This window comes from Lontra canadensis, unplaced genomic scaffold, assembly GCF_010015895.1.
Source record: "Lontra canadensis isolate GAN:19392208 unplaced genomic scaffold, GSC_riverotter_1.0 scaffold82, whole genome shotgun sequence".
NCBI lineage: Eukaryota > Metazoa > Chordata > Mammalia > Carnivora > Mustelidae > Lontra > Lontra canadensis.
In genome coordinates this window covers 9,103,837-9,118,113 of record NW_022631076.1, presented here as the reverse complement: position 1 = coordinate 9,118,113, position 14,277 = coordinate 9,103,837, and the positions used below count along the sequence as shown (strand labels likewise).

The following is a 14,277-nucleotide window of genomic DNA, read 5'->3' as shown; positions in this document are numbered from 1 at the left end:
AGCTCAGCCTCATCTCCTGTTTTCCAGTCAGGAGGCCCACTTGGCTGATACAACAGCTGAGGGGCAGAGAGGGTAGGCTCCTTGTCTGAGACCACCTGGCTAGACATGGGCAAAATCAGGGTATACCCAGCGTGTCCTATTCTCAAGTTGTCACTGCCTCATGCTGCCTCTCCAACGGAGGACTCCTGGGATGACTACTGAGAACCAGGAGGGCTTCCTGGAGGAGGTGCTAATTGCAAAAATGGTCAGGTTAGGGAGAAGAGGTCTCCATAGCTGTTGGTCAGTGATTGGACACCTCTTGTGACAGGGAGCTCACTAAATTCCCAGGCAACCCCATTAATTGGGGAGCAGCTCTCTCTGTGAGGAAGTTTCTCCATTAGGTGCACCTAGGCTATGTCTCCAGGCTTCCTTCCACATGGTTCAGAAGGGCTAGGCAGTTGGTCACACCTTGGATTTAAAAACTCCTTGGAGACTCTCTCTCCCTCCTCCTTCCTCTGTTCTACGTGCTGCAGTTTGAGGCTAGTCCCCGGCCCTCACGGAGATGGTGAGGTGGCGATGAAAGGGAGCTAGTTCCTGAGCGCGCTCTGAAGTCAGCACACAGGGTAGGCAAGGCTACGTGGAGCCAGCTGAGGCCCATTGTAGTTGTGGACACTGATGGCCAGCATTAGCTGAGGAGTAAACAAGTCATTTGAGGTGGCCCCCTAGCCTGTGGGGACCTCTCGGGCAGCATTTCTCTTGGGAAGACAGTGTGAGTATTTAGTGACAAAGAATTCCATCCTGAGAAAGCATACCCGGGACACAGCCCTCAGAGGCTAGAACTAGAGCAAGAGCCAGAAGCTGGACATCTTGGGGTTTCTTCCTTGATTCCTCACACTTGAAACAGCCTGTTTTCCCCACAGCCTCAACTCTCCCACCTGTACTATGGGTGTGCTCATACGCATCACTTCCTCTGAATATCTGATGGATTCATGCTCTATTGCTCGGAAAACCCACAACATAGTATCATTGCAAGTCAACACTAATATAACACCTCAGCTCCTTTAGGACTCCAGGAACCCCAGGAGAGAGTGTACTCTGTCCCCATTTTAAAGATGAAGATGCTAAGGCCCAGAGAGGTTAAAGTACTTGCCCAGTGTTGCACAGCCGGAAGTACAGAGCCAAGATCTGAGCGCTAGGGGTCTGGCTGCTACGTCCAATACTTTGAACTACAGCATAATGCTGTTTCTTGAAAATGCCCCAGGCGTTCGTGTTGATCAGCTTCTGTGTCGCAGGCAGTGGGGGCCTGTGGGAGAAGGCACGCGGCGGTGCAAGGCCACACCCATAGATGGACCTCCCCTGTTCTTTAGGAAAAGAGGCTGGGAGCCAGCAGAATCTCGAGCCTCGGAAAAGGTGTCCAGAGTTTTGCTTCCTGGTGTTGAGTCACGTGACTGGGCCAGTTAGCCACAGGTCGTTAGAGCTGGAAAATCAAACGTCCCAGCTGGGACTTACCCAGCATTCATGGCTGACCTCTGCCAGCGTCTTAGCAAGCACCCGACGGAGACATGTAGCTCAGGGGACGCCCCCACTTGCCAGGAGGCCACACTGAGGGTCCCCAGCCAGACCTAAGTGCCTGCAGGGCTTGGCCAGGCCAGACAGAAGGGCAAGAGCCTTCTGGAAACACTCCTCCAAGGCAGCCGCACGCTTGTCCCATGACTTCACACTGCCTAAGAACGCAGGAGGCCAAGGATTCTTGGAATGCCTGATTCACACTGGAACAAAAATAATACCTCGTATGTATAATGTGCCTTTGTTCCCCAGAGGCTCTCCTGGCCTTGATTATGTTGTAATTCCTGACCAGCCTGGTGACCCAGGCAGGAAGGCAGAGAAGCGGGGAGCTCACCTAAAGGTACACTTTGAGTGGGGTTTTAGGATTCCCATTCTGCAGGTGGGAATACTGAGACATGAAGAGTCAGCTGGATTTCCAAAGCTGCCCGGCACTGATGTTTTGGTCAAGAGCCCTGGATTACCAGGGGTGTTGGGAGGAGCACCTCAGAAATGCCTGAGCGGCTGAGTGAGACTCAGGGAACTACTCCCCCAGTAGTACCCCAAAGAAAGCCATTTCTCCATGGCTTTCCGTGCTGCTCCGAGATGAGGAAGCAGCAGGAGCCTGCAGGTCCTCCTTCCCTTCCCCAGCAGCGATGCCAGAGGGCCACCCCGAAAACCCAGCCTCCCAGCCCTGCCCCACAGGTCCCAGCCACGGGAACTAGCAGACTGATGGGGAAGGGACTGTTCCCAGCACAGATGGAAACCCGAGGGCCACACGTGGCTTCTGTGGTTTTCCCCAGACGCAGTGGAGCCAAGGCTGGAAGCTGGATTTCCAAACCTCAACTTGGGGCTCTGTCCAGAGCCCTCCCAGGCTTTCCCCTTCCCCTCCCACGGGCCTCAGCTTCCCTGTTCCCAGTGGCCTCGGGCTCAGCCTTTGGCCTTTGCTTCTGCATATCTAGCCCTGCTTCCGCGACACGCTGCCAGCCCACAGTCCCTTCCCCCTCTGGCTTTGGCCAATGCCTGAGATCCTCTGGAACTGATTTGGATTTCAGTGGCTCAGCAGTGATGCCAGCTGCTGTGGGCCCCGAGGACCCTCTGACCGGCCTCAGAACCGTGAGGCAAGAGAGCATGGCGGTTGAGGGCACAGATTCTAAGGTCAAACTGCTGAAATATAAACCCAAGCTCTACCTCTTGGAAGCTGTGTGGCCTTCGACAAGTACTTACATTCTCTGTGCCTCGTGACCTCTCTGTAAAACAGGGTTAACAGCAGTCCCTCCCTGTTGGGGTGAAGTGAAAGCCGTGCCTGGCACATGGTCCGTCCTCCTACATGTTAGTGTGTTTTTCTTACTATTACTCTGTGTCCTTGTTATCTCACTTCCAGTCCTGTCCTTCAGGGCCTCTCCAGGTGGCGCTCTGCCAGCAGCATCTTGAAATTCCCAGTCGTTTTTGAACCAGAGACCCCCATTGTCATTTTGTACTGGGCCTCACAGAGTATGAGGTCTATCCTGCCTCCAGGACCAGGCTGTCACAGACCTCGGGGCTACTCTCTGTTTCCTTTCCTTCATGACTCTTGTCCCTGATTGTTGCCAGATAACCTGTCCTATAATTAGTGGATTAGTGTCTATCTCTCCAAATGGATCCTAAGCTCCATGAGGGCATTGCCCAGTGTTGGGATCATCCCTGTGTCCTCAGGGCCTGGCACATTGTGGGGTTCACTGGAGGCATGGATGAATGTTTGGCTCCTAGCCAGACCCCAAGGGAGATAGAAGTTCCTACCCCATCCGAAGGAAGTGGATGCTTTTAAGGCCATGCAGACAGAACCCATGAGGCGGTTTGGCGTCACAGAGTGGGAAGTCGGGCTGTAATCACATTAGGAGTCTGAAAGAAGGGGACTCCGGGGAGCTGGGGAAGGCTGCTGGGCAGATCTGGGCCTTGGAGCCCACATGAGATTGGGAAAGGTACCGAGACACTCCTGAGGGACAGCTGACCAGCTGTTGTCACCCACAGCCCCAGCTCCCCTCAAAGCGTTGCAGGAGCTCTATGGCCTTGGGCAAGCCCATCGACACCTCCAATCAACCTCCAGGCAGAGCAGAATGTCACAGCATGTTTCATTAATGCAGCAGTAAATGAAGCAAGCCTTCCCTCTCATCACCCTTTCAGTGATGCATCCTGCAATTGGAAAAGTTTCTTCTCTGCCTTCGAGGGGGCAGAGGTACCAGTCAGACCCTCTCATTTCCGTTCCAGAACATCCCTTTGACCAGGTAAATGTCTGGTTTCCAAACCTTTCAGAACATGCAGTGAAATACTGAACTTCTAATGTGAACCTTCATCTTGGCTGGCAGAGATCTCAGTCTGGAATTATTTTCTTCCCAAATCAGAGCACAAGGAGAGTCCCAGAGTCTCAGAGGAGGAAAGCCCGGAGCTTGGCTGACCGTCCAAGGCAGCGGGCGTTTTCCTGAAGCAAAGGGCTCTCTCCTCCAGGGACTGTCGGGTGCACCCAGTATGGGGAGCAGGCCTAGAACTCAGAAAGCCAAGGCAACAGCGTGCCACTGTCACCACCATGATGTCAGTGGTGGCCCTGGCAATTACAGGAGGATTCGGTTGTCAGAGCTGTGGCGGTGCCCCGGTCCTCCAGAAGCCAGGAAGACCCTAGACAAGTAACTGACAATCCAGTCACTGAGCATTTCTGGCAGCACCTTAGCATGGAAACACAGATCGGAGCTCCGGACCTTGTCACTAACCCCTTGGGCATCCCAGCAGAGGAAAAGGCAACTTCTCTGAACCATGGCTTAGTCATCAGTGAGACTGTCATGTCTCACAGCCACACCTGAGCTGGGTGCCGGCACAGCTGGGAACAGACGCAGGCTCTGAGCTGGCTGTGGTCTCCCGGACAGGTCTGCTGAGGGGTCTCCTGCAGAAGAGACCTCCTGGATTTCCACGACCTCCTCTGGCCCCAGGCATACAGTAGATGCTCAGTTAATACAGGCCACCATGATTCTAGACTCTGTCGAGCCAATGGCATGTTTCCCTCCACTGGCTTTCCAAACCCTACACTTCCCCTCATGAAGCATCCCAGTATTTCTGCAGAGGGGGGCAGACATGTGTGCGGCCACAACCCTCGTTCCCAGGCCCCAGAGCTGCAGAGGAGCCCCGTGCCTGCACCCGTCCAGCTCTGACATTGCCCCCGCGGCTCGGGTGCAGAAGGTGGGACCCCGTGTGGGGTGTGTGTAGGTGGGCAGGAATGGAGGCGCCTGAGCTAGTAATAAGCAGTCATCACTTTCCCTGAAGGCAAGAAATATGAGCCCGTACATAGTTTTAAAACCACTCGCCCTAGGAATTTTGCTTTCAGAAATTTTTAAGCAGACCTACAAATTATGTGGTAAAGCGTCCGACATCGAGAGAACCATAATAAGTCAGTGGCCCTCGGAATATCTAGTTGGGAACAATTATGAAATAAAAAAAAAAAAATGAACAGAGAGACGTTTGTCTGCATTTGCACTGCTGTTAGAATCATTTTTTAAAAGAAAATCTGAAGTTATTCTCCCTACACCCACCTCCCAAAATGCAGCTGTGGTGTGGGGAACTTTTTTTTCTTTTTCTTTCTTTTTTTTTTTTTTAATAAAAGAATGCAGTCTTAGAGTGAAACAAGACATCTGATTTCAGAACCCAAAGATGGAAGAATAAAATAAATGAGGGATGGAAAAAGCATACCGACAATTTCCATTCTCTCCCCCCTCCCCCGCAAAAAGCACGATTTCCCTAACGGCAGGTGTTGCCAGTGGCAAAAATGGAATATTAATCTTATCTCCTGAGCCATTCCTCTCCCCTCTATCACCACCACCAGAGAAGACTTCTCCCAGAGAGATGAGAGCATAATAAGCGACAGGGAAATGGATTTTTGCCCCCCCCCTTTTTTTTTTCCTCACAAGGTTGTAAAACTGCGTGTCTGCTGTGTTTCCAAAACCTGGACCCACACGTCCATGTATCTGAGACCAAGAGCTTCCCTGCCCAGCCACTGGGAGCAAAAGCAGCTCAGGTTAGCCAGGCCAAACCTAAACCCACAGGTTTCGTGGTGAGCAGCCAGCTGGCCCCCGGAAGGAGGCATCGACGAAACCCAGGGCCAACAAACGCAGAGGAGAGAGGAGCCGGTTTGGGCCAGCTCAGCCAGTGACCGCTGACAAATATTTGTGAATGGCCAGAGCAGAGAAGCCTGGGTCTCCATGGGGGATCGAGGCCCGGCCCCCAGTCTGCTCCAGTGGCTGGGGCTCTCTCAGTCCTTTCCCACGCCCAGGACATGGGCCTCGTGTGGCCATCACCGCAGCAGATCTCGGTCCTAACTCGGCCCTTCTCTCCTGCACTGGATCGTAGGGCAAACAGGAGACAGACAGGAGGTGGGTCCTGGGTGCTGAAACTAGCTGACGGGCTGGGCATTCTCTGGAGAGTGTGTGGGATTTCACCTCACTGAGCCTCAGTTGACTTATCTGTAAAATGGGAAGAAAGCTTCTACCAGCCTGCACGCAAGACCAGTCCCAGCAGTCAGTGGCCCTGAGAACGAATCAGAGCCTTAAACAGGAAGGAGAAAATGCGTCAGGCTCTTCGGTGCCTCCCCACCACAAGGGGCCCCCCAGCCCCCTATCAGCCCTCTTCTTTTTGACTCCATTGTCTTGCCTGCCCAGGTAAGAGGGGGCCCATAAGGGTCTCCCCTTCTGCCTGCAGACAGCATTCTGTGTGTGCAAAGGAGGTGCCCCCCCCCCCCAGGCAGAATGGGTCTGAGAACCACCACTAAATGCCCCTTGGTCATTGCTGTATGGACAGAACTGGCTGGCTCCAAGGTCTGGCAAACTAGGATGACACGGAATTCCAGGCCCTCCAAAATTTCCAGCAAGAACAGCAGAATGTCTACAAGACCTAGCTGCTTTCTTCTGAGCCCTTGACCACCAACCATGTCGAAATTACCTCCTTCCTCCTCCAGGTGGAGAGAAGTTTTGTTTTGTTTTTTTTTGTTGTTGTTGTTTTGTCTTGTTTTGTTTTATTTTGTTTTGTGGGGGAAAGGAGGGAGGATGTTGGGCAGAGACAGGGAAATCCCTGATACGGCAAGTGGGAAGCCAGACAGTGTTAAGACAAATGCTGGGAAGGACTTGGTCAGCCATCGTTTGGGGGCATTCCTTGGGCCGTAGCTGCAGGCACCACTAATTTTCTAAATAAGGATGGGAAAAGTCGTGACAATCAAGCGTTATCTGCCAGGGAATTTCCAAGGTTCTTCTCTGGGCTTAAAAATTACTCATACTCTGAGAACAAAGAGAGTGGAAGGAGAGAGGGCGAATTACTTGAAAGTCACTGAAAAATAAAAGCAGGGAGAATTCACAAAATGTCACAGGCGTATGGCACCCTGAGGAGTGGGAGGGCCGTGGAATTCCTCCCGGCTCCAGGCTTCTGGCTCTCTCCAGATGGAGGCGGTCTGTGCCCCTCAGGTGAGGGCTGCTGGCTTCCGAGCCGACTTGTGGCTCAGGCATCTGGATTTAGGTCTGGGCAGTCTGAAGGCCAGTTGGTGATCCTGGAAAGAAGCTGACCCAGTGACTCACTTTGCGGACGGGGCCCAGCACTTGCCTGGGTGCCTTACTCATGAGCCCTGCCCCTCGGTGAATGCAAACTGACTGTCTTCCAGAACTTAGAGCTGTGGTACCTTGCTGCTCCCTGCTTTTTAGAATGAGTCCACTGGGGAATAAAACTGAGAGTTGTAGACATGCCGGCAGAGGGGAGGGGTGTGGGGAGGAAGGGATGCCTCTTGCACCCGAGGATCAGGCCAGCGTGGCTCCAGGGATGTACTTCAGACCCAATGAGATTGAACCCGGACATCAAGGATGAAAAATACCATGCGGGCCTCCTGAGAAGGGCCCAGGTCACACTCAGACAGCCGGACTCTGTGACACGTCCCAGGCTTCCGTAGATGTTTCTGTAATGACTCTTAAATTATTAAAATAAATACAGACAACTAGAAACCCTGGACATTCTACATAAAAACAAACATAAGAGGACTCCAAAAGGTTGGAGAGAAGGCAGACCGGATGGGGACCATGGCGCCCAAGGAATGATAGAGTAGTAACTTGCTTGATTTTCTTCCTGGCCTCACAGATCCCAGACCTGGAGCCAAAGAAGCCGGCAACCCAGAAACACTGGTAGGCACAGGCAGACCAAAAAACCCCAACAAAAACCTGCCCTCTCTAGCCAGAGGACCAGAAAAGGGGCAACCTTGCGAGGCAGAAAACTTTTGGATGATAACACTCAACTCTAGGCAAAGCTCCCAGAAAAAAAGGGGGGTCTCCACCCTGACCCACACAAGCAAAGGCCAAGGAGAAAGCCAAGAGTTGACTCTCAATGGGCCGTGAGGAGGGTCCCAAATCCTCCCCAAGGTGGTGTCAGAAAGGCTGAGTGAGGACTCGGGACTCGTCCCCATGGGGCACAGAGCACCCCACCCTCTGTGTCAGTGGAGGCCACCTGGTAGCAATGTGTACCCTCCTCTCCAGGGAGGCAACAGTGTGGGGAGCCAGAACTCCCAGCCCTCCTCAGCCGTAAAGAGGACCTCTCTTGGAGTATCAGAGAAAGCCCAGTAGGGAAGCCAACCTCTACTACCCGCTTGGCAGTAACGAGGCACGACAGCCCTTTCTGGTACTGGAGCAAGGTCAGAGGAAGCCGGCCAAAACCGTTCTAAGACTCAACTTAATTAGGTCCAGACTCACAGAACATAATACCCAAGATGCCCAGGTTTCAACCGAAAATCTCCTAGTCATACTGAAACCCAGAAAGATCTCAACTGAATGAGAAAATACAACAGATGCCAAGACCAAGATGACAGAAATGTTAGAATTATCTGACAAGGGGCGCCTGGGTGGCTCAGTCATTGAGCAGCTGCCTTCGCTCAGGTCATGGTCCCAGGGTCCTGGGATCAAGCCCGCATCGGGCTCCCTGCTCAGCGGGGAGCCTGCTTCTCCCTCTCCCACTCCCCCTGCTTGTGTTCCCTCTCTGGCTATGTCTGTCAAATAAATAAATAAAATCTTTAAAAAAAAAAAAAAAAGAATTATCTGACAAAAGATTTTCAAAGCAGCCAACATAAAAATGCTTCAAAGGACAATTAGGAACACACTTGAAACAGATGAAAAATTAGGTCTTGGCAAAGAAATGGAAGCTATAACAAAGACCCAAATGAAACTTCATAGTGAAATTAACAACTCAATGCACGGCCTCCACAGCAGAATGTAGGGGCAAGGGAAAGAACCAGTGTACTGGAAGAGAGACTAGAATTGATCCAGTCTGAGCCACGCAGAGAAAATAGGCTGGGAAAAGAAAAAAAAGGAAAAAAAAGAAAGAAACGGTGAACGAGATTCTGGGACCGGGGAGTCCAGAATAGCATATCTAACATGCGTGTTCTCAGAATCCATACAGTCGAGGAGGGGGAAAGGATGCGGCTGGAATTACCCTGAGAAATAATGACTGCAAACAGCTTGTGTGTTGGCGGTGGGAATGCAAAATGGTACAGCCTCTCTGGAAAATAGTTCAACAACAAGGCGTTGGGTTTGTTTGTTTTTTTAACTAAATAAGCCACTACCTTGGGGCTCCTGAGTGGCTCAGTCAGTTAAGTGTCGGACTCTTGGTTTCAATCTCAGGCTTGTGAGATGAGTTGGGGCTCTGCACTGGGCACAGAGCGTGTTGGGATTCTCCCATTCCCTCTTCCTCCCCACCACACCCCCAAGAACAGAGAAAAAGGGAAAGAACTTCATGTTCATTTAGAAAACAAAAAGAAAAGAAAAAAGAAAAATCCTCATCCCATCCCCTAGAGAGAACCACCGTTAGTGTTTTGGTGTGTCTGCTTCCAGATTTTTCTAGGCACATAAATATTTGCCTTAAAAGATCGCACCGTGCTACACGTTCAAGGTTGCCTACTTTCTTCTGTCAACCAGAGTCAAGTCTTATACCATGTCCTATGACTCCATATTCAGTTTCCATTACGCACTGCTGTGATGAACATCCTTGTACCTACATCTCTATGCAGGCTTTTGTTCATTTCCTTTGGATAAATTGCCACAAGTGGAATTACAAGGTCCAGTGTGTGTTCTAGAGGCTCTTGTAACAAATCGTTGAATTTCCCTCCAGAAATATACTAATTTCCTCCTTCTATTATACAGTGTTTAGTAGTTACCATTTGTGTGGAAACAAAAGACCACACACCTGTCTCTCACCTAACAACTTTAATTTCCCCCTTGAAATCCCTGCTAGTAGGGGAAGCTTTTCAATGGAAAAAAAAAAAAACAAAAAACGTTGTTTTCATTGATTTTAATGGCAAAGTGATATGTGTAACCACAACCCAAGATGCCTTCACATTTTCACAGATCCAAAATTATCAAGTGAACATTGAAACTGAGTCTGTATAAGTAGTAATAGTTTAAAGGAAATAAACACCTTTTTGTTCATAAAATGCAAAGCAATAAAGGTCTGTTCTACCCGCCAAGGAGAAGGCTCACAGACGAGGGTATAAGCCTCAGTCTTTAGAAGGTAAAGTCTTCTTTCTACAAACATCCTTCAATGACTTTACAACTTTTAAGGTGCTCGTGGTCGTCTTGTTCTCCATCTGCACGTCATATAAAGTCATGGTGTGGAAAATACCGAAACGGTAGACCCGAAAGGGCTTCCAGAGATGGAAACACCCTTTGTGCACAAGACCGGAGGGTCCCCAGAACGCCCCCTCCCATCTCCTCACTTGTCTTCAGTCCACAGATCAAAATGTTTGGGGTTCATCCCAGGTGCACACCTCAAGTCTGTTCCATGTGACTTTCTCTGCCTTAGAAATAGCACGTCCAGGAAATCGGTGAGTCGGGTGTCACACTCATGTCCATTAGCTCGGACTCCCATGACCAAATACCACAGACAGAGTGACTCAGCCACAGGAATTGAGTTTCTGGAATTCTAGAGGCTGGAAGTGGGAGGTTAAGGTGTCTGCAGGATTCGTCTCCCATGCAAATGGCTGCATTCTTGCCATTTCCTCATATGGTCTTCCTTGTGCCTGCGTCCCTGGTGTGTGACTGTGTCTAGATTTCCTCTTGTTATAAGGACACCGGTCGGATTGGATGGGGGCCCACCCTAATGGCCCAACGGATTAACTAAATCCCCTCTTTAAGGGCCCTCTCTTCAAATACAGTGGCATTCTGAGGTGGCAGGGATGGGGGCTTCCACATGTGGACTGTGGGGGTGGGGACGCACAATTCAGCCCATCACAACTTCTCATTGCGTTAGTGGGCTTGGGGATGCAAATGTCAATCTACCAAAAGAAAAAAGAAAAAAAAAGGTTGTTTAACAAATGCTATAACTTTATGAGAGCCATTATGGTAAAAAGCCATTACCAGGATAGTTGTTACAGACGCGGATCTGTGTATACGTCTTTGCCGGAACGTGCATGGAATATGTTTGGAAGCTTCCCAAAATGGTAATGGTTGCTTCCAGAGTACAGGTCGGGTGGCTGCAGGCAGAGTCAGGAGGGTTCATGATCTCCTCTAGCGCCTCCTTTGAATTTGGTTTCCCACACATGGGCTGACGTGTGTTCTAATTAAATAATACTTTAACTCAAGGACCGACTCAAACCCTCGGGAATCGCGCAGACCTGTCTGCCTCCTGCTCTGCTATATCTATAGGTCCCGTCCTGAGGAAGTGATCAGGAAGGGAGCTGAAAGAAGGAATGAATGAACGGCTCAGGGGATTGCTCTCCTGGTGTTTGGCATAGGGACCTTGAGCCGCCCTCCTGGTGACCCTCTGTGTCTTCCCCTTTTGGTTTGCAGACGGCAGCAGAGACCCCCAGGAGGAAACAAGCCCCAGCAGCATGGTGACCACCAGCCAGGCAGTGCCAAACACAACAGGGACCACCAGAAATCCTACCAGGGGGGCTCGGCACCCCACCCCTCAGGGAGGCCCACCCACCATGGCTACAGCCAGAACCGACGCTGGCACCATAGCAACATGAAGCACCCCCCGGGCGACAAGGGGGAGGCAGGCGCCCACCGCAATGCCAAAGAGACCGTGACCATGGAGAGTTCCAAACTGGAGGACGCCCTGGGGGACACCGGGCACAGCGGCCTCGAACCCCCCTGCAGCCCTGATGTGCTTGCCCCAGTGGCTTCTGAGAGGCTGCCCCTGCAGCAGTTGGGGGGTCCGGAGGCTGAGACAAAGCGTAAAGACAGTATTATTCCCGAGCGCATCGGGGAGCGGCCCAAAATTACCCTGCTCCAATCTTCCAAAGACAGGCTGCGGCGAAGGCTGAAAGAAAAGGTACCGGTAATTGAATTTTTGTTGTTCTCTTGCACCAGGGAGGACAACGCGAGGTAGGCACTTTGGTGGTGGGTGCGGGTCTGAGGTGGCCCCTGCTGCCTTTGGAACCCTGGTCATCAGAGGACCGGCCCATGGCCAGTTCTGCATGAACCCCTCCAGCATGTTCTGGCTCCTCCCCTTCTGGTCCCCCAAGAGGCCCCGGCGGGGAGGAGGGGGCACCGGGCAGCAGCCCCCAGCCTGAGAGGGAAGGGGAGGAAGGGCCACGTACCCGAGGTGGGTGGGAAGGGTGCCGAGAAGGCCTGGTTCTCCCCTGTGCCTTCTCTGTGGTCAGACACTGCCCTGTAGTGCTAAAGAGGACTTGGGGGGAAACTCAGAGCTGATAGGATGAGAAGGACCGATGCTTCTCCCCGAGGTAAGTGCCAGCCAGCTGTGGTCCCCACCAGGGTTGAGAGTGAAGGTGAGTTGGGAAGAGGTCGAGCAGTCCTCGGCTTTGCCGTTCTCCTCCTTCATCGGACAGCAGCCAGGGAAGGGTCTAAGGAGGCCTTTACCCCCCGCCCAGCATCCTGCAGGTGCCGACCCTGCATTGGTACAGGCCCGAGAATGAGGGCCTTAAGTGTTGCCCCCTGCCTCCCACCCCTAGCCTCTCTGTCTTCACTTTACCCCCAGACCTGGCTTCCAGAGCCTGGCCCGCCAATTCAGGAGGACATGTCCCTGAGCCTCTAGCAGATGGGGGGGACTATGTCGCTGGCAGCTTCCAGTCCACTATGCTCACCATAACCCCCCTTCCTGCCAGAGATGCAGAAGAAGTCACCTGGGGTAGCTGTTCTGAGAAGGCCAACTTGCCCCCCAGCCCTCCCCAGAGTCCTCCTTCTGGGGCTCCTGTGAGCCCGAAGCCGTGGGCTTCTCCCTGGCCTCTCTCAACCACCTACTCTCCTCTTGCCCAAGAAGCCGGGCCCCGGTCCACACTCAGGCAGGACGAGGCAGGTCAGACCTCTTCTCCAGCCAACACCTGATGCTGAGATGCTGCTCCCAGCATCCTTTGCAGCCCTGAGTTCCCACCCACCATGGATGGAGCTACTGTGGGGCAAGCCACTGTGGGGCTTGCCACTGTGAGGTCCAGGAGGGAAGCGCCATTCATTTCCCTGCTTCTCAAAGGTGGGAGCCTGGAGGTGGTTCCCAGCTGGTGACCAGTATGTCTTCTCCTGAAGACTTTCCAAGACGTGTTCCTACAGCCTGGACAGTGTGGCGAGATTACTCATTTCATTCCCTCCAGTTCCACTAAATGTAGCTACACTGTCGAGGAGTGGAAACAACATGGGCTTGAGAGTCCAGTTGGGGCCCACCCTGCCTTTGACTGGCTAGGTGACCTTGGGCAAGTCACCTAACCTCTCTGAGCCCCAGCTGACTCATCTGTACCCACCCTGCAGACAGACTGTAAAGATTAAATATCATGACACGTGTAAAGCCCCTCCCGGGTGGTTGTTGTTTTATGTACAAACCACTCTTCTGCCTTGGGGCCCAGAGATTTGGGCAGTGGGGTGGGCAGGGAGGGGCTAGAATAGAAACGGTAGATCCATAGCACCCATACATGGGTTTCAAGGACTCCTCTTAGATGAGGCCCCGGATTCCTGGACCAGGAGGACACTGGCATAGACAGTGGCAGGGCTCAGGGAAAGCTATGCATCATCTAACCTCCTCATCTTACCGGTGAGTAAACTGAGGCCCGGAGAGTGAAACCACTGCCCATAGCCATATGGCTAGAGGCAGAAAGCAGGTTCTAGAACCCTGGTTTGTGCTAGGCTAGTGTTCTCCTTGTTGAGAACGCAAGGACAAGCGTGGGACCTCCCTTTATGTCCCTGACCCTGCCCTTCACCCTGATCTCACATCCCAGCAGTTAGGGTGATCACGTTCTTGGCTATCCATCCATTATCTTTGAATAAATACTTTTGAGACTGTCAGATGACATTTTCTTCCTTCACCAGTCTGGGTCTGATCCACTTGCAGTGAAACTTCTAAAGAGTGTTGGGTCTGTTGTTTGAAATTTCCTTCCAGGAAGTGCCAGTTGATTCAGTGGCACATGGCAGGATTCCTTGGTAGGTAGCATTTGTTCTAGAAGGCCGGCACAATCTCTGTAGGACACAAAATCAGGGCTCTGTTTACCCAGAGATCTTGATTGTCCGAGGGCTGTAGGAACCTAGAGTCTGGAAGACCAGGTAGCTGTTCCATGGGCGCCTTTAACCAAGATGGCGGGCATTTGGGATACTTCCCTCCTTCTTGCCCTTAGACTCCATATTTTGCTTGTTATCTCATTTCCTCTTTTACAAGCCCCATTAATTCATGTCTAGCTTGAGACATTTTATAGGCAAGTAGACACACAGCCAATATATATGGGAATCCTGGGTAAGAGTTAGAGCTTGCAAGAAGGATCAGCCGCAGAGGTCA

At 51.9% G+C, this 14,277-nt stretch overlaps 1 protein-coding gene across 4 annotated transcripts in view; it reads left to right on the top strand.

The window, feature by feature from the left end:
* The window catches only part of CTIF (cap binding complex dependent translation initiation factor), a 208,803-nt gene that overhangs the window by 109,475 nt on the left and 85,051 nt on the right, over positions 1-14,277 (top strand). For 3 of the 4 annotated variants that reach the window (XM_032882550.1, XM_032882548.1, XM_032882551.1), the window contains one exon: positions 11,349-11,841. In XM_032882550.1, coding sequence (XP_032738441.1) covers positions 11,349-11,841 — 493 coding nt within the window. The remainder of the gene's footprint in view (positions 1-11,348; positions 11,842-14,277) is intronic. The other variant, XM_032882549.1, reaches the window with a different exon arrangement.